This window comes from Stigmatopora argus, chromosome 1, assembly GCF_051989625.1.
Source record: "Stigmatopora argus isolate UIUO_Sarg chromosome 1, RoL_Sarg_1.0, whole genome shotgun sequence".
Classification (NCBI taxonomy): domain Eukaryota; kingdom Metazoa; phylum Chordata; class Actinopteri; order Syngnathiformes; family Syngnathidae; genus Stigmatopora; species Stigmatopora argus.
In genome coordinates, this window is record NC_135387.1 from 6,185,547 (window position 1) to 6,206,071 (window position 20,525).

Here is a 20,525-nt window from a genome sequence, read left to right on the forward strand (position 1 = left end):
ACCAAACAAATAGGACCACATTTCTTTATCAAGCATAGGGAGGTGACATGACTTTGAAGGAACATTTTCTGGTCGACTACAGTGCATTTTAGAAATTAGATATTTAAATGAATTGCAAAAAAATGTAAAACTTATGACTTATTCAGGTGTTTCCCATTTAACAATGTAGGACATCTATTTTATCTTGTGGTATTCCCATGTACTAACGAATAGGTTTGATTTAAAAAACAACAACAATAAATTACCTTATATGCAGTAAAATTAATCCAAAAGATGAACAAAATTTAAAATGTTGTTTTCAGACAATTTAGAATTCCACAAGTAGTAACTACAACATTGTCTATCCATGTCAATGTTGTAGATATGTTTCTATGGACACCTATACAACATTTAAATGGTTTATTTATTCAGTGCGTGTGAACAGGTCTAAAGACAATTGAGATGCTAGAATATTCCCAACAGTGACATCATTGTGTGCCACTGACAGTGATGTCAAATTTATATTAACTAGGAGCGCTGGCAGTGGATTACCGTGTTTAATTGTCATTGTTAATGCCTATAGACATCCAATCTACTGTCAGCCCTCCCAGTCAAAAAGAATTGGAGCTCCATCACAGTCAATAGGTTAATGATAAATCAGGCCTCTAAATCCATAATACGTAACAAAAAATTGTGTGAAATCCACTGATGCATTACCAAAACATGCCTGATGTTGTCAAACCACTAAAACAAAATGAAATAGGCAAATCAAACGATGTTAAAGGATTTACACAACTCTTGATCAATTGCCAACACTCAACAAAAAAAGTCTCTGCCTGAATTCTTGCGAGGGAATCTTCATTCTGGTCATTCAAGTCTGTCTCCTAAGGTGTCTGTTGCTCCCATTCACTCTCTGGCTAAACCAGTTTCTTGGCCTCAAAGAAACTCTTAAGGTGCTTCATCTGCCATATGCCAGTAATGATGAGGATGAGCGTCTGGGCAATGGACCACCATAGGACGCGTTGGTTGGTGCTCTCGCTGGTCATACGGAAACGCTCCTCTCGATACTGAACAAAGAAAATTCCGTCAGCCACAAGCGAGTGAAAGACAATTCAAGCAAGCATCTTTAGTCACTCACTCGCTGGTAATTTTGTTCCTTCTGGACTTGTTCCACCTGATCCAGGAGTTGTCTGGCACGCAGCTGAAGCTCATTTAGTTTGTCTTTGGCTGCAATTTCAGGGTAGTTATTGGTATGTTCTCCAACCTGAATATCCAGATGCACTCTCTGCAAGATCGGAAAATGTGCTGTTACAAACGGACAGAATTGCAGTGTAGGGAGAAAGCGTGGCATGCCGTCAATGACTACGCTTACAAAACCTTCAACTGATATCAAGAAAACTAAGCAAACTCTAGCTGTGACAGTAGATGAGTCCTACCAGTTTCCCTCCAGAAAACAGTGCCAATTTAGTGGAGTTGGAGTGCAGACATATCTGGTGCTCTCCTGGAGTGTGGGAAGTGAATGTAAACCGGCCATCGGAACCATACTGGCGAGAAAGGATGACCTAAAAAAGATTATTTGCAATGAACATGTTACACAAAAGAGGCTTTATGATGGTGGGCTTTAAATCACTGGCAACATTATGAATAAATGTAGTGTAATTCTGTTTTTGAACACACTACCTAGCATTTTTTGTCATACCTTTGCATCAGGATCCTTGATCTCAACATGCATCCCAAGACCTGGTGTGGATGGGAGGAAGGAATTTGTCTGTTTGTCCCAAAGCTGAGTTTTGTACTTTCCTGTAAAGAGACAAAAATCCTTTATAAAACTTTTTAAAATTGTATCCAAAAATTGAAGAGATCTTAACATATTTTTAATTCATTGGCTGCCACTGACGCGTCGGCCTCACAGCTCTGGGGTCCTGGGTTCAAATCCAGGTCACGCCCAACTGTGTTGAGTTTGCATGTTCTCCCCGGGCCTGTGTGGGTTTTCTCTAGGTACTCTGGTTCCTTCCCACATTCCAAAAACATGCATGGTAGGCTGATTGGAAACTCTGAATTGCCCCTAGGTATGTATGGGTGCGAATGTGGATGGTTGTCCGTCTCCTTGTGCCCTGCGATCGGTTGGCCACCGATTCAGGGTGTCCCCCGCCTCTGGCCCGGAGACAGCTATCGGCTCTAGCACCCCCTGCGACCCTAGTGAGGATAAAGCGGCTCAGAAAATGAGATGAGATGTTTATTCATATAAAAGCCAATTTCCAATGAATGGGGTACAACAAACTATAACATGTTATCGTCAAATTATGAGTGTCACTGACTTATTAACAAACATTCATAAACAGCGAGAAGCTAGTTAACATACATTTGAAAAAGGGGAATATGTAATCCACGTGTCAGGTGCAATATGAATGTCACGGAACCGGTAGTAGTAGGGTAAATACCAATTGTGCTAGGGTGTTCGAGACTCGCTACTCATGTTTCAGGGATTAAAAATAAAACTTAATAGGAAAAATTAAAGTGGGAAATGTACAAGCTACTAACTATCGAAGACTACACCGCTATGGTTAAGAAATTCTGACGCCTCATATTCAACAAGCAGCTGCCTGCTTACGTCCAAAACTAGCTAGCGCTGCTTACCGATAACCATAGTTTCGTCCGGAATTTCCTCAATAAAGCATTTTTTCTCCGTCTCTCCTATGTGGAAATAGAGTGCTGAACTTGGATAAGTCCAAGCAACTATCAAAATTAGACCAAGCGTAGTAGTAGTGAGCATCTTTAATGAAGTCTTCCACGGCAAAAGTACAGACTGCAGAATCGTTGTCCGTCGTCATCAAGTGCGGAAGAATGGGAGGGGGGTATTTTGAACAAGGTTAATTTTGCCCTGGTCTTTGTCTAAGGAAATCAAAACAAAACTTCCCCCTATTGTGGTTACACGACTACACTCCATATATTACGGACTCTACACTTAGTTCAAAGCCTTTTTTTTCTTTTTACCAATACCAAGGTGGTTAAAGTAGACTGAACAAACGTTATGATTGCTGTAACCGAGCTCAAAAATGTTCTGCCTGTGAGTCAAAATTCGGGGTTATGTGACAGATTTCCTGTGCTAACAACACTGGCCTCGTCATGTGTTTTATAGTTGATCTCAACCCATACCAAATGATTTAAGAAAATATAGGAGCAGATAATTAACTTGGGGTATATTCATTTTTATTGTCTAGTTTTTTAATTGTCAACAATTACTTTTGATCCCAGAAGCAGTCATTTCAGGCTAGCTCCCTGAGCTAAGTGGCTAGCAGACGTAGTTTTCTACCTCTAGTTTCGTTCTGGCTGTTAGCGAACTATCTTTGGCTGCCCTTTCCCCCGAATACTAACGCTGGACAAGAATAAAAGGTAACACGAAGTCCCTTATTGTATTTTTACGAACATGTATTTAATGTTTATTATTTTTATTATTATTATTATTATTATTGTTTTATTAGATAGTTCTTCCATTGTTTCATTACTGTGCGTTCTAACGTCACTAATAACTACACAATATGTCTACTTTTCTTTGTTTTAATTCCCTTTTTCTTTTACATTTAAATGGTGAAAGAAAAAATACGTTACAGGCTAGCATTTCTTAGTCCCCCGTTTGCCCCATTCTTATGGGTATGACGTAATGTTTTCTTGCGGTCAGAAACGACGCTTCTCCTACGCATGATGGTACGGTACTGCTGATAGTATTCCAATTACGGTTCGGGGGTCCAGTCCGGTATGGTCTGACGTTTAAATAGAACGTAAACGATCATCTTTGTGTCGCGACAACGCCTATTGTTTGAATGAGTACGATTTTGCACTGATATGTGTGTGTTTACATCTGTCTTTAGGCATGGTGCAGCCCCAGCCTGATGGCGCACTGCAGTGGGACATGTCAGGAGAGGATAGTGGGGGGGCCCTCAGGGTCCCACCAGAGCTGGCAGCCAATGAAGTAGTCACGCGGTTGCTTGGGGACAATCAGCAGCTCAGAGGTACCTCGTCGCCACACAATGTTGGCGTGGCAGGGATCACTCCCATTATTTTCTTTGTTCTTGCTGGCCTGACTCAACCTACAAAGGGGCATCTTATCATTTATATTACACGATTATTGCTATCATAAAAGTGTAATCGTGGCATTTTACATATCGTGGTGTGGGTAAAGGTTTGCTGGATGTGTAATATTCAGTTTGTTCTCACTCAAACTGCTTCTTAGCTAGATTGGATAACTTAATTCATCCCGTATTCGGGAAATTTCATTGTGACAGTAGCAAGAGAAGCCATAGTTATAAGTTAGACAGTACAGTCAAAGGCCGCAGAACAACAAAGCAAAAGCAAAAAGCACAAAGTACAAAGCAAATCAAAGTCAATGGGATCATTAAGAATCACCAAATCATTAAGACAGAAAAGCAGCAAAAACACAAAACGAGCTACGAGTTTCGGTAGCAAAAACGGATAGACTCAAAAAGACGTAAAGTTGGACAAAAACTGGAACCACACACAGGAAGTCTTCCTGAGATGGGGAACTTCTACAGACTGTGACCGAGGTAGAGAATATGCAGTCACTCTTCCAAGCTTATCCGCACAGTTCCTCAGTAGTCTGGAGCTGAAGAAAACAGCAGCAGGGCAGAACTCCTCGACTCCGTTGCTGGTAAGCGCCGACAGCTCTTCCATCTTATCCCACGATGGAATGGTGGTCAGAAGCGTTGCCTCTCCTCCCGGCACTTTTGTCCAGCTCCAAAACTCCGGCGGCACCGAGGTGTTGCTCCTTCTGCAGCGTATTGTAACAGCTAGTCCCATGTGTGTGACAGCGTAGGCATGGCTGAATGGTTCCAAAAAAAGAAGTAGCCAAAAGAAGCCAGGCTAACGGAACAAGGAAAGTTGTAAAAACATTAAAGTAAAAAGTATAAAGTACAAAGTAAAGTAAAAAGGGATGTATTAAGAAATATTAAAATGTAATTTAAAAAAAAGATAGAAGGGCTGTAAAACTCAAAAATCATAAGTGTACAGAGCTACTCCCACTGGCTCCCGCGTGAACGGCGCCATCTTGGAATATCCATATAGATTATTGACTATATCACAAGTGTAGTGCGTGGAGGACAATTTTGGAAACTGTCTGTCAAAAGATCACGTGCATTTCTTGTCCCTATAAATGTAACAACGGCTAGAAGCTGTATACAGTAATCCCTCGAATATCGCGGCTTCAACTTTCGTGGCTTCAACTTTTGCGGCTTCAACTTTCGCGGCTTCAACTTTCGCGGCTTCAACTTTCGCGGCTTCACGGCATCATGGATTTTTTTCTGTTGGAACATTTTTTTTAATTACATTTTTTTGTAAATTCATAAAAATGTGAAAATCCGCGATGAAACTCGCAAGCGGAAGCCACTCCCCTGTCTTCTGCTTGCTACTAGGAAAATGGCGGAAAACAGAGAACTCAGCACTGAAGCAATTTTTAAAAAAAAAAAAAGTTCAGAAAAATGTGAAAATCCATGCTGAAACTCGCGGGTCTTCCGCTTGCTACTTGGACTCAGCACTGAAGAAAAAAAACACACAAAAAAATAAATAAAGGTAGTTATAATAGGGGTGATCCTACTTTGTGGTTTTGCGTTTATCGCGCCCATGTCTGGTCTACATTAACTGCGATATTCAAGGGATTACTGTATCTCCTTCTGCCGGGTTAGGGACCATCTACAAATTACTGCTTCCAGTTTGATGTGAGTAAATATTTACTCATCAAATAGATGGCAGACGTTTGTATACTATCTATGGCATGTAATAGTGAAACAAATTAAATGCTCTTATCTAAAAAAGATCACATTTGGAGAACTGCTCCTTTCCGTCACTATGCATATTTGGGAATGTCCTTGGAAAAAGTACCTGGAAACGCAGTCACAGTGTGAACATGCAAATTACATAGCCATTATTTGAAACTACAACTACAACAAGTGTGGTGGGGATGTGTGAACCAGTGACCAAAAGTGACAACAAAAAGAAAACAGGCAACTTTGTAGGATATGACAAATTTTGTATACATCATTTACTTCCAGTATTGCAGTTTAAGACGACCTGTCAGATCAGTTTGATCAGTTAGCTCCACAGAGTTATTTAAGTTTGACAAATTTTCCATATCTTACCTTATTTCAGATGCCTTGCGGCGAAGCAACCTTGCTTTACGCCAGCGCTGTGAAGAGATGGAGGGTTGGCAGCGAAAGACAAGGGAAGAAAGGGAATTTCTCAGTTGTCGTTTCCAAGAGGCCAGGGCCTTGGTAGAGAGGTTAGCCCAGGAGAACCACTCTTTACAAGGTCTTGTGAATGGACCTGCCTCCTCATCCAGCCAATGCAGTAGCTCGAGTCAGACTGAAGACCCCTTTCCGACAAAAAATGGCCTTCTTGATGCAGCACAGGTTGGTTTATTTAAAATGAATGAAAATTGTCAGTACATTTTTGATAGCCACAACAGGGCAATAGGGCTCAGGCAGTATCATTTGCTACCCGCCCTTCCCGGATCCAATGGATTTGACGTCTAACTGTCCCGATTTCTTTTGGCAAGCAACATGAGCCACCATTGATATGAACAGCCTTAATCTCCGTAAAAGCGAAATCCTGTCCTTAAATCCACGAGTATGCCTTAAGAGTTTATGAAAGGCACTGATATGCTAGAAATGAAGTTCACACTTTTTTTGTTCTTTAGTTCGGCCCACAGAAAATGTCAATGCTCTAATGTCAGCAACATTTAGTGCCCCATGAGAAGTTTTGTTGCCAAGCTATTTGAATTAGTCACGATTGAGCAAAAACAACAGAAACTATGTATACTTTAATGAATTTCCTAGGGGAAAAGCTCATGCACTTTCCAAAAGAAAAAGACAAGCAATCCAACAAAATATGAATGCATGAATCTCTTCTTTCAGGTCCCGGATCAGCAAGAAAAGAAGAAAGTGGAGGAAGCAGATCAGCACACGCAGACAACTCTTCCCCGTAGCTTGGTAAGATAAATGGTCACCTGCTTGCTGTATATGCTCTGGGTTGTAATGTATTAGTTTATTTCCCTTCTAATAGCATGTTTGTTCTAGGGTGATCCAAGTGTATATAGCTCTGTGAGTAGTCACCTCTCTACCTCCCTTACAGAGGTATCGGGGGGGTCAATAGGGAGGGAGAATGGCAAGGTGAGGCTGCTCCCTCAAACCCTGCTGTTTATCACCAGTGTTCATGTTTTTGCTCCGAATTAATCATCTTCGAATGACCTGTAGAAAATCAAATCAATCTTGATCCCTCAGATGCTACATTTGTAGTTTTTGTCTGACGAAAATGTCCTCCCCTCTCCATCTGTGTCTGTATTCTCACCCTCTTGCTACCCTGACAGTGAAATTTCCCGAATATGGGATGAATAAAGTTATCTAATCTAATAATCTAATCTTCAAACAACTGACAAACGCACCACTGTGGGAATTGACCACCCTCAATGCTAACTTTCGTAAATGGGCTTGTAAAGGCAAGCAAGAATTAAAAAAAACGCCTGGTCGAGAAAGAGCGCTACTGGTTCCGAATCTAAATGAGGGTCTCGTAGGGTCTGTGATATAAAAGCATTTCTTCCCAGGTAGTGACATTTTAAGATGTAAAACAACAGATATTGTATTCATACCCAGTACACGGAGAATTGGCAAATCTTCTCTTTGTTCAGAAGTTTTTATGACAGTCGGATGCCGTAAATCTGCACGAATACGTGGCTGATTGGCCATGTTGATGCCTTTACGTGGACTCAAGGGCTAATTCTCCTTACCTCTCTACTTAATGGGTTCTCAGCACCACCCTTCTAGTGCTATATTTTCTGAGCATAGAATTCCTATAGATCCAACAAAAGGCCATTTTTGGGGAGATTTCTGGTGGTGCCGAAAGCAAGCATGTTCGCAATTTTTTGATGGAGTGCTTAGCTGTTGGCTTTACTTGAAAAAAAATCTCCTTGGCTTTCATAAAGTTATCCAATACTTTAGAGCACCTGTACTGTAATGCTTGTTTGAAATTCTTTCTTTAACCAAATCAAGAATATTGAGAACATCATGATTATTGAGTTAGTCTATCCAAATTATTTCTTTAGTATTGTTCCCATACTTACCCACTCATTCGTAAGGCCGTCAACTTGCATTTCTCTGTACAGCTCGTTGAGGGTGCAATTGATGTCCTGCAAGTGAAGAGCCACAAAGAAAAGCTGGAGGAAGCGATGCGAGACCTCAAAAAGAAAAACGAAGAGCTGGAGAAGCAGAGGGACGAGTGTGAAAAAGAGAGAGAGCGAATGCGTCGCTACATTGATCAGCTGTGGGCCAAACTAGCTCAGGTGGGTACTCGGCCGTTTGGTCGCCGGACTTTAGGTCGCCGGACATTTGGTCGCCCGGAAGGTTATTGATAATTACCATTTAAAATTATTGCTCAAATTCCCTAAATACAAACTGCGAATTATTATTTAGTCATACTTAATGCCCTATTAATTATTAGGCTAAAGAAAAGCTCCAAATTTCCCGTACTTTTATTGTGTTTTGTTGGAGAACTTGTTAAGACCCTGACTGACGTCCCTTCTTAAGGGGACAACTCATGTACAACTCTTATACACTCACACGTCCGCTCAGTGAAACTGCTCAGGGCCATTGTTGGCTTTGATTGATGCGTAGACCGTGTTGTTTTACCTTGTTTTGTCGCCGGAATTTTGGTCGCCGGACGTTTAGTCGCCGGTTGTTTGGGTCCGGGCGACCAAACGTCCGCGACCAAACGTCCGCGACCAAACGTCCGGCGACCAAACGTCCGGCGACCAAACGTCCGGCGACCAAAAGTCCGGCGACCAAACGTCCGGTCACAGCTCAGGTGCATGTCACAGTGATCCAGCTCATCCCAAATGGCTCAAAGTGAACTTGGGGGGAACTTGATTTTGTTGATGGATTTGAGTTTCCAATGTCAACTGATGCAGTGTTAAAAATTATATGATGGGAAAAGCTTATACGTGACTTTCTGTGGCAGGCAAGCAGTGGTACTGAGGAAGCTGGTCAACATCGCACTGAAGCTCGGTACTCCTCTGACTGGTATGATCTTTTTTTTCTCGATCATGGTATCATTTTCAATCAAATACTACTAGAATTTCCAGTCTGGCAACAGCACTTTGCTATGGAACATTTTTCTACCTTAACTAAATTTTGAGTTAAATTACCACGAGTGCTCTTCATGCGGGTTTTATTGCTGTAATTAAAGCCTTGCTTATTTTCCCCTTTATTCCTCCTCCTTATTCCAGCTCTAGCCTGGCTAAACTCACAGAGCAGCTTCAGGCCACACAGGGCAGGTGAGCCCACAGCTCTGTGTGGCTTTTCTCTCTCTCATTGGTCATATGCATGTTACGTTGCTCCTTTCTTCTCCCTTCTGCACTCTGGCTGTTGTAAGCTGATCTGTGGCTTTGTTCATTGAATTATTTTGCAAACATTGTTAATAGTTAAGCCCCAGTCCAAAACATACAATTTTATGTTGTGAATGAATATCTTTTAGCTCAGTGGTTGGGAACCTGTGGCTCTTTTGATGCATGCATATTGGTCTCCGCTAACATGTGAGCGAAAATATGGAAACCGCTGAGTCCCGAACGCACCAATAGGAGCGTCACTTCAGCCCTGTGGCGTTGACGGAACCTTTAGCGCCGCTTTAATTATCATATTTTTTATCGTGTAGTTTTTTTGGGGTCCCCTCAACACTTACAAAAATAAGTCTCAGAATTATTTTAACTACATTATTACACTGTTGCTAATCAATGAGGATAAATGAGAGTGCGTTCACGAGGGAGTCTAAAGAAGAAGAAAAAGATTATAGCAGCGGTAGAGGTACATTTTAGCTTACAGGTTAACAGAGAGCCATATGCGCCCAACAAATGAGCCACATATGGCTCGCGAGCCTGCTTTAGAATCTTCTGCATACATACTGTTATTGATCCTGATTGATTAGCAACAGCGTAACAATTTTGTCAAAAGAATTCAGAGACTTTTTGTACTTTAAAACTTCATATATTTTGACTTTTAAATTCCGAATAAGCCGCCTCGTGGTGTAGAGGTTCACTCGCCTGACTTCGGTGCGGGCAGGCGCGGGCTCAATTCCTGCTGGTAGCGGTATGATTGGGAGCGTGAATGGTCGTTTGTCTCTCTGTGTGCCCTGCGACTGACTGCCGACCGGTGTAGTCTGCCTTTCGCCCAAAGGCAGCTGGGTTAGGCTCCAGCGACCCCCGCAACCTTTTTGAGGATTGGCAGTACGGAAGATGAATGAATGAATGAATAAATTCCCAATATGGCTCTCAAGGAATAACATTTCAAAATATGAATTGTTTACGGCTCTCTCTGTCAAAAAGGTTCCCGACCACTGTTTTAGCTTGACTGACACATGACATTTGTGTGGTAAGAAATAAAATTACAAAGCAATAATGTTTCTTTTAAATTCAAGACTTACATTATTTATACTACTCTTTTTCAGCTCAAGCATATTTTCTAAATCTTAAATTAGCTGTTTCAAAGTCCTCGAAATGTCAGATGTTATGTTACAGTTGTGGAAAAAGAGTTTTAACTACACACACAAGAAATCATATGCAGGAAGAATAATTGAGAACTGTGAAACAAAACTCTTTAAACTTGTTTCCTGTGATCATTGTGCATGATTTGATCACACCAAAGTGTAATTAGTTTTGTCATTGCAGTATTTCTGGTGGTTTGCAACCTTCAAATTCTTCATAATATAGTTTAGTTTAGATTATAATAAAACAATTAACATTGGGGAGCAAAATTTTTGTTGATTTAAATCCAACTACACTTTTGACCTCATTTCTGGGAGCGAAATCCAAAACTGATCTGTTTTTCTCCATCACGTGATTTTTTAAAAAAATAATAGGATCACCATTTTCTTTTAACAGAAAATATAAGGAAACTGTATTTGCCATAAATGCCCGTTTTATTCAAAATTTAGAATGTTGAAATAGAATAAAATATCAACAAAATAGGCAGGACACCAGGGTTTAACACTGAAGTTTTCACTAAGGACATGGCTAGTTGTGTATATATAGTAGTAAGAAAAAAAATGGACGTGATTGAGACAAACTGAGGATGTTTTGGATTCTGGACTCACGCGATAATTCGTCAAGAGCAGCTGCCAGACCTACAGCAATTTTTTCCTTAAATTGTTGCGCACTGTAATCAATATCATTGTAATTATTAGGTATCGTGAGCTGGAGGAGAAGCTTGACTACCTGCAGAAGAGTTCTGCTCAGCGTGACAGAACCGAGGCTCTTCTCAAGCAAAAGGATAAGGACTGTGAGGCACTCAAAGCTCAGGCCACATCTCTTCTAGCAGAACTCAATGAGAGGCAAAGCTGTCTGGACAAAAGTGAGAAAGAGTGCAAAATCCTGGAAGATAAGTATGTTATTGTTTTCTGCGAGTCCTTGAGATGTGCAAGACAGTCAGCATGTGTGAGCTTATATGAGGCAATTTTCTATACCTGAGCAGATTGGGTAGTAAGGTGAAAGCCCTGCAAGTGACAGAACAAGACCTGGAGCAGCAGAGGAATCAGCACCATGTGAACAAGGACAAACTAATGTTGCAGATACAGAGTTTGGAGCAAGCCCTCAAAACGGAGAGAAACGTTGTCACTATGGAAAAGTGGGGACACACACGCACACGTCTTCTACTACAGTACTACCAGAAAAATTTGAATATCGAGTAAAAGCTGTTTTATTTAACATGAAAGATGAAAGCAAGCCAATACATACAAATTGACACATCTCGAGCGATTCCTTTTTTAAATGTGTTGATGATGAAGATTTTCAGCTCTTTAAAACAATGAAACTTAAAAACCTACTATACTTTGGAAACGCGACTTTAAGAGCCAGCCTTTAAGAAATCAGTCTTACGTTGAGCTTTAAAGAGTTCAGTAATGGGGAAGACTGAGATATTCCAATTTTTTGAGTAGTACCTGTGTCTAAAAGGCTTTATTAATACTACAATGCTCATTCTTTACAACACTGCTTTTCCAAAGTTACATTATGAAAGATTCATTCTAGGTTTTAAAGCAGGGATGGCCAAACCGGTCCTCGAGGGCCGCTGTGGGTGCAGGTTTTTGTTCCAGCCGATCCAGCACAGACATTTTGACCAATGAGATTTCTGAAGAAAACAAGAAGCACCTGACTGCAATCCACTGATTGCACTTGTAGGACACCCGATTGGTGAAAAGGTGTCATCTTGATGGGTTGGAATGAAAACCCGCACCCACTGCGGCCCTTTGTGGAATAGTTTGGACACCCCTGTTTTAAAGTGTGCCTGAAAAAATAATCAGATTCAAACATTTTCGTAGGACCCAGGCCATTGGTGTACTATGTTGAAGACAACTCATGTATAGAAGGAAATTCATATGAAAGACCAGTTGCTTTAAGTAGTTATGCAAATTGGGAATTTCTTAGACCTATGACAATATTAAATCATTGACAAAAAAAGACATTTTATGGGCAGCTATTTTGTAATGTCAGTTATATTTGTGCGCATGCACTGATACGGAAGGGCAGGTAATTTCAGATACGCACCCTTGATTGGTTAATAATTTTCCTTATTTTAGTTGTAAATCATTGGGTGTTTGGATAAGAAACTCCCTTTTCATGAACATATATATTGTCATTAAGTGATGGTACATTTTTGGTCTAATGGAAGATGTGCAATGATCATCAATACAACATTTTACAGGTAAAAAAAAAATCATTTGGACACCCCAAAAATTGAACCAATGCTAAAGTTGTAGTAGTAAATTTTCCTTTTGCTAAAATAACAGCCTCTAAATGTTTGTCATTTCCGCCGAGCTTCGGACCAATCCTCTTTACTGGTTTAGTTCAGTTTAATTGTTGCCATGCCTGGACAGTCCATTCCAGATCATGGAACAGATTTTCAACTACTATATTCAGGCCTGAGGACTGGGATGTCTCTCTTAAAACATTCTTCTAGCGAGTTTGTATGAATAGTAGAGTAGTAGTAGTAGTAGATTTTGAGCAATGTTGTGGCTTTTTGTATTGTTGAAATAGTCTATGCCCGGCATACAATGGAAAATTTGTGACTATTTGATGAGTATAATTCCCAAGTTGCTGTTGATATTGACAGGAATGCACTTTAAACAAAATTCCCTGACCATGGCTGGTCAGGCAACACTGTAGCATGCTGGCCCGCCCACCAAATTTTACTTAAGGTAGCTGGTGCTTTACTTGGAATGCAGTGCTCTTTCATGACAATGTATAAAATAGTAACTATTTTTTTTTTCTTCAGTTTGAAGTCCTTGTCCCAATATGAAGCTGTCTTGTGCAAATGTGCTTTTGCATACCTCAAGTGAGTCTGTAGCAAGTATGAAGAAAACGGTTCTTATTCGTCATTATCCCGCCCTGTTTCTCTTTGTGCAAAGTGCTCTGTATTGTTGAAAGATGCACAGTGAAGCCGTTTGCAGCAAAATTATGTTTTTGTTTTTTGGTCGTCGTCTATGCGTTGTCGTTCACACGTTCACGCCATCTTTTGCTTTGGCATCACTGATATTCTTGGCCTACCATATCAGGCTAATATGAATTGTGTTTGTGGTTTTCTAGTTCTCATTCATCACAGTGGAAAGCTCAAATGTTTAAGCCTTGAACCATGATGTTGAATACGTTCAGGTCATTTGAGAGCTCTTTGAGGTCTCCATGTTGCCACTTTGCGCTAGTGTTTCCAACAGAAGCACAACCTAATTTTCTCATGATTGTATGGATATGGGCGGCCCAGCGTACGAGTGGTTAGCGCGTCGGCCTCACAGTTCTCACTCTAAGTTTCCCGTAGATATGAGTGTGAGTATGAATGTTTGTCCTTCTCTTTGTGCACTGCGATTGGCTGGCTGCCGTTTCCGTGCCCGTAGTTAAGGTGGGATTGGCTCCAGCACCCCCGTACCCCTTGTGAAGATAAGCGGAAAATGAATGAATCTCTGAGTTTCAAGGCTTGATAAGCTCGTATGTATTTTTTTTTCCTGATTGTCCATTAAGTTACCAGGTATTCAAATCAACAAAATGACAAATTTTAGCACCTGTGTCATTTTGTTTCGAAGCATTTTGCACATTTCCCATTAGGCCGATAAACCTATTTTCAATTTTGAAAGGTTACTCTGTCCATCTGCTTTTTAATGTATCAAAAATAACTATGATGATCCCTTCTTTTCTTTAAAGGAAAAAACTGACACAGCTTCAGCATGCCTACACTTGTCTCTTTAGAGACTATGATGCTATACTTAAGAGTGAGGTAAAATGCATTGAATGACCAACCTTTACCCGTGACAATTCTGTTACTTCTACCAGGTTAATGTTTTCATATCCATGTGTTCCAGGGAGGGGATTTGTGCAGTCGACTCGAGGAGGCAGAGAGAGCGTTGGCCCTTAAGCAGGACCTTATTGACAAATTAAAGGAGGAGGTAGAGCAACAAAAAGGCTCACTGGAAACGGTTCCTGTTCTCACTGCACAGGTACGCATTTGTTGGTCACATTATTCATGAGGTACTTGAGTTTTTATAGTGGAAGGTGTTGAGTTATTATTGATATTTTTTCCAACATTTCAAAAACCTCTATTCCAATAGATTTGTCAGAACCGGATATGTTTGTTTACAATAAAGCAGAGTCTCAGCTCAAATGCGCATGAGTCAACTGAAGGAATTTATCGCTCATAAGCCATTAGGTTTATATTTGTGTAAAACTGAAGCATGACTGCACATTTTTTTTTCTTCTAAATATTTGTAGCTCAAAAGTAATAACACATTTTACTTTGATGAAATCATTCAGACTTTTTGAGTTGCTGTTTATCGGGGTGGAACAACTTTAAAACTGAGTGGATTTCTCCACTTATCCTTACACTACATATCCCTGTTTTAACATTTTTTATGTCATTTTGGATGTACAGAGCATCTGTAAAGTAGTCACAAGGCTAGATTTTTTTTCGCCAAGTTGTTATTTCTTAAAATTGGCTTAGTTTGTCCATTTTCACAAATCTGAAAAATACACTTTGGCTGCTGAGCCATGAGCATATGGGAATTCCTAGAGATGATGAGTGATGATTGACTGACTTAAGGTTCAATATCGCAGGCTATTGTCACATAGTGTGGTAAGCAGAGGATGGAGCCAATTGCAGGAAAACAGGGAGGCCCTGAATGGTGGTGGTAACTCAAAAGGTTTAATTAAGAGACCAAAAATCAGACAGAGACCGCAAAAGTGCCTAGGTAAACCAAAAGCTACAGACTCAAGTATACCAAGGGAGGGCTTGGATGCACACCCAACAGTTACATGACATTGACAAGGACGCAACAACAAATGAACAAACACAGGGGACTTAATCACAAAGACATGGGTGAACGAGACATGGAGAACAGGTGGGTGACACACGAGGGAGGCAACAGCATTTGACAGAAATGGACAATCACAACGACACGTTACACAGAGGGAAAATGTCAGGTCCGCGCTGAACATTCAATAAGGTCGAACACAAGTAAGCACACAAAGACAGATGGAGTGAGATTTTAACGCTTCTGCAGAAGGGGAGCACGGAGAGAGACAGGCAGAGAGTTCAATCTCCCTGCGCTCTCAATGGTGATCTCTGCATGGTCTCCGAACTCCCCCCTCTGCTCCGCGGGTTTTATTGAAACAAGATCACGTGACAGAAAAATAGGCGGTGACACAAAAGTAGGCGGTGACGCGCACACCTTAACACATAGGCGGTGTTAGTGGAAAATTCCATAGGTGGTGTTACTGATAAATTCCATTTGGTTACAAAAGAAGTATGGTAGGTTGGCTTTGTTCTAAAGAGAGTACATGTCACAGAAAAAGCCAAGACTACATCTGTTAGGAGCAGCCTGCTATTGTTTTTCCCGACTCTCGTTTGTCCCTCCTGCCTTGCCGTTGTGTCTGCGCAGCTGCGCGTGATTCGAAATTAGTCTCTGATTTGTCTATTTAAACCCCACTGAGTTTAATGTCATTGTCGGATCGTCTGCCTAAATTTCCTTACCATGCATCCACGCTACCTTGCTCCTCGATTCCACGTGTTTTCCCTAGTCCGGTTTGGTTTCATGTTTCGTTTCACAAGTCCGTGTTATTTTGTAAGGTCCCTCCTAAGTTATTAAAGTTTTGGTTATGAGCACAATTTGCCTCGTCCTCACCTGCTTCCCCGTGATGGGGTCCTAATCCCTCCTACCTCGCCACGACGTCTCCTGTGGACGTTACAACATCAACACAAAACTCCAAAAGCATACAAACCTAACAGGTATATTGAGTTTCATGCATTTGTTTGTCCTCCATCTCAAAATGTCTTCAGGCTGAGATCTACAAGGCAGACTTCCTTGCAGAAAGAGAAGCAAGGGAAAAACTAAATCAGAAAAAAGAAGAGCTGCAGGATCAGCTGACTCATGCTTTGGCTGAAATTGATCGGCACAAACAGGACGCCGCATCCCGGTAAATTTTGCCAGTTCAAAAAAAAACGTGAATCTCGTGAATAATTATGCTGGTAAAGTAATAACAGATTGATTTCCTAAGCAGATAAATTAAGGTATTCACATGATTAACTTTTTAAGGGTACGTATGGAGCAGATGAAGCTGAGACATCAAGACGACTTCTCAGCACGTGTTCCACACATTCCACCTTCACAAGGTACGTCACGACTGTGTAATGCTACACACAGAGGCTTAGAGAACAGAACAGAGTTCTTAAATTGAAAGGAGTCTTCATGCGCCCTTTTTATCAGGTGGATTTTCTCCCGGTACTTTCAACACTGCACCTCCTCCATCCATCTACCGCAATTCTGGATTGGTGCAGGCTGGTGATCAAGGAGCAGTTGGAGTTGAGGATCTGCCAGATTTATGCTGTCCAAAGTGCCAGTATCATGCTCCAGATATGGACACACTGCAAATTCATGTAATGGACTGCATACAGTAACAGATTCAGAGTTCATCTTAAAACCAAGCCATCATCAAACACCCACCAGCCATAGCATTTAAACCCTGGCTAGGTGAATTGAATAACTTACAATTACAATAGCACCTGTCTTTGGTTGAGCTTTAAGACTATGTGGTTTTGGCATTCTACCCTCAAAATTGATTTGACTAAATTAAGATGATCTGAAAGCGTTACAAATATCTGCTATACAAGTTCAGAGGAAGGACATCCAGTGATACAACAGGATAATGGGTCCCAAGTGTGATTGACTAACAGCTGTTTACTAATTTACAAAAGCACAAACGTTTTCCTTTTAATAACCAATTCTTTTCATACAGTACCGTGGATTAGTGTGCCTTATTATTCTCAAAAGTTTTTACCGTAACACGGTAGAGTTTTTGAGATACAGTCATGCCTTGAGATACGAGCTTAATGCGTTCCGGGACTGAGCTCGTATGTCGATTCACTCGTATCTCAAATCAACGTTTCCCATAGAAATTAACTAAATACAAATTAATTCGTTCCCACCCTCTGAAAAAATAAAATGAGACATTCAATACAACGGGGAGTTCGCGGATGGGAGAGAGAGACTTGACGGATGCGCTCGTAATGTAACATAAACTCTTAATTTAACTTAAGTGAACTTAGATTCCTATACACACACACTTTAAAAAGTTTTAATCTTACGTTTCACTAAATTTAAACCTTCTTGTGCAATAACCAAGGCAAAGAGGTTAATGTATTCCAGCGCGGCTTTCGAGGCGAACTTCCTGCTTCTCCATACGTATTGGCGAGCCAGCTCAATCACGCGTACACTCCATGTTTTTCGATTATTTTGTGCTTCATTTTGATTGTCATCATACGGCTTTTCTTCGCACTACCCTTCATTGCACCAGCTTGCTTTTGACCCATTGTGTTTCCCTTAATTCTGCACTGACTAACGCAAAAAAAACATGGAAAAACGCAACACTTCGCCCAGTGCTCGTAGAGGTTTTTGCACGACAGAGATGCGGCGAGAAAGACTGCGCTGAAATCATAAGCAGCCTCTTGCACCCTGGCCACCTGGCTGTTTCGTATGCTCGTATCTCAAAATTTGTCTCATCGCAAGGTAAATATTTGATTGGAATTTTACTCGTATCTCAAATTCCTCGTATGTAGGGGACTCGTATGTCAAGGTATTACTGTACTTCCGCTCTTACTGTATTTTCTCGCATATAAGCTGTATTTGTAACTCAAAATGGTGAAAATTCTGAATCTTATACGCAAGAAATTGTAAAATTCAATAATTTTAAGGCAATTTTAAGAGTGCGTCTTATACGCGGGTCGGCTTATATGCAAGAAAATACGGTAATTGTGTTAATAGGGCAGTTTATTGAACCAGGTAGTGCTAACATTAAAGAATTTGAGCACTGAAAAATCTAGTGTGATGTTTAGGGTTTTTTTATATATCACATACCAAGTTCTACTTTTGTCTTTGCATCCTAAATCCAGACACTTCCATCCAATTTCAGATTTATCGGACAATTGGTTCCTACTTGATTGTACACATATTTTAGCAAACTGATGTTGTATCATTATCACAATAATATGAAGGTTCTTGTGTACTCCATGACAGCTTTTTTAGACTGATTTTGATGATATGGCTGATTGGTGTAGACAGGGAAAGGCCATCCGTTTTTCATCTCAGTATTTAGCTGGGGTAGATTTTTTTTTTGTAGTCGCACTTTATTTGCACTTAAAAAATGAATATAACTTGCGTTATATCAAGTTATCAGACTATGGATACTTAAAGATTGAAACAAGATGTGCCAAAAAAAGGACTCTTCTTTGAATTAAAGAAACAATTGTATTGTAATCGCTTGACATGGTCCATCCATTAGCTTTTTGATGGAGCTTTTCCATTCATTCGCCACTGCAGTACTTTTCCTTCTATGTAATTTGTTTTTTACAGATTTTTCCACAGTTCCACTGAAGAGTCTTTGGCCCTGATGAACAAGATTTTCATTTTAACTGCTTTTTAACACAGTCCCTGCTACCATTTTCATTATTTTTCTTTATTTTGTTCTTTCTTTCTTTTTTCTTTCATTGTTTTTTTTCTTCATTTTTTTCATTTTTTCTTTCTTTTTAATGTGCATATATAGCTGTGTATTTAGGAATGAATGGTTGAAGTATGTGGAATTAAATGTCTTCTTTAATGGTGTCATTCATAGTTTATTATCTAATCTTTGGACCTAAGATGATGTATCTTGAAAAAACGGGAAATCTTTTTCCAAGGCCCTGAAGAGTCAACGTGAGCGTGTAACCTAGATAACTTTAAATTGAAGTGTATATTCAAATATGGTATGTTTTTGTCATATATGTTGCCAGTCTGCATTGCCTCAAAACATCTGTACTAGAGATGGTTTTCTTATTGAACAAAGTATCCATTTTCTATGTACTGTTATGTATATTGCTGACTACATCACTGCTGTATCACTGAGGATATGGGATATTGTTGTACTCTTCCCTGTAGCTATCAATTACCTGAATGTAAGAGCATTGAGGTCAATGTTTTGTGATTGTCTGTGATGGATATTCTCTGTTGGTGAAAAGAAACCGGTTTCATACACTTAACAAGTTCTGAAATAAACCACATATTCAATGCAAGCATCCGCGTGATGCCGTTAACTGCGGAGAAAATATCTAAGGCCCCTCCATTTGTTCCACAAACACTCGAGGCTTCATGCTAATCATTTTTGTGCAACTCACCCTGCCACTTTATAACTCCATAATGCAAACAAAGTTGTATAATTAGTTAACAGAAAAAAATGAAAAAAAGCAACCTCCCATGTATGTATAATTTCCCTACATTAAAAAAACTGTAAAATAACTTTTGTGGTGAGGAATAGCTGTTTTGAATGAAAATATACTCTATACTGCATCTTAAGAACCCTAATTTGGCTACCTAGGAAGAAATTATTACTATTTATAACATGATTAAGATTGCCTGACAACCGGTTGGAGGTTTAGCCCACCTTCTGCCCAAAGTCCGATGAAATGGAGCCCATCCCATCATCCCTGCGACTCTGGCAAATATTAGTGGATGAAAGACACAAGTAATATAAAACATGGAAACCACGGAAGCCTTTCGCATACAATGGGAAAAAGCAATAATCAGAATAAAAGGAGAAATATTCGGGCGGCCCGGCAGCTTGAGTGGTTAGTGCGTCGGCCTCACAGTGGGGGACCTGGGTTCAAATCCACGTCGGTCCATCAATGTGGAGTTTGCAATTTGCATGTTCTCCCTGGGCCTGCGCGGGTTTTCTCTGGATACTCCGGTTTCAGTGTTTTTTTGTCTCCTTGTGCCCTGCGATTGGCTGGCCACCAACCAATTCAGGTTGTCCCCCGCCTCTGGCCCTAAGTCAGCTGGGATAGGCTCCAGCACCCCCCACGACCCTAGTGAGGATAAAGCGGTTCAGAAAATGAGTTGAGGGTAAATATTCATGGCAAACCTGAGTGTGAGAAAAAAAACATTGCCCTGTCATGCACATTCATGACACAAAAGAGACGAGCTAACCAGAAAAA

At 40.5% G+C, this 20,525-nt stretch overlaps 2 protein-coding genes across 6 annotated transcripts; one reads left to right on the plus strand and one right to left on the minus strand.

Moving 5' to 3' along the window:
• Nucleotides 1-10: 10 nt before the first annotated feature.
• tmed4 (transmembrane p24 trafficking protein 4) lies at nt 11-2,828 on the minus strand. The gene is made up of 5 exons (XM_077612147.1): nt 2,617-2,828; nt 1,679-1,779; nt 1,416-1,541; nt 1,118-1,264; nt 11-1,046 (listed from the first exon to the last, which is right to left on the minus strand). The coding sequence occupies exons 1-5, from the start codon at nt 2,750-2,752 to the stop codon at nt 897-899; spliced, it is 660 nt and encodes a 219-aa protein (XP_077468273.1). The 5' UTR covers nt 2,753-2,828; the 3' UTR covers nt 11-896.
• A 218-nt stretch (nt 2,829-3,046) lies between these two features.
• On the plus strand, nt 3,047-19,607 carry ikbkg (inhibitor of nuclear factor kappa B kinase regulatory subunit gamma). Of its 5 annotated transcripts, none has more exons than XM_077611586.1 (15): nt 3,047-3,372; nt 3,849-3,989; nt 6,139-6,398; nt 6,903-6,977; nt 7,065-7,157; nt 8,147-8,323; nt 8,998-9,059; nt 9,266-9,313; nt 11,215-11,412; nt 11,502-11,654; nt 14,216-14,288; nt 14,374-14,508; nt 16,344-16,480; nt 16,600-16,676; nt 16,771-19,607. In XM_077611586.1, the coding sequence occupies exons 2-15, from the start codon at nt 3,851-3,853 to the stop codon at nt 16,959-16,961; spliced, it is 1,818 nt and encodes a 605-aa protein (XP_077467712.1). In that variant the 5' UTR covers nt 3,047-3,372; nt 3,849-3,850; the 3' UTR covers nt 16,962-19,607. The 5 variants fall into 5 exon arrangements, with proteins under 5 accessions (XP_077467712.1, XP_077467868.1, XP_077467939.1 ...); XM_077611660.1 differs by lacking the exon at nt 3,047-3,372 and adding an exon at nt 3,664-3,733; XM_077611742.1 differs by lacking the exon at nt 9,266-9,313.
• The last annotated feature ends 918 nt before the right edge of the window (nt 19,608-20,525 follow it).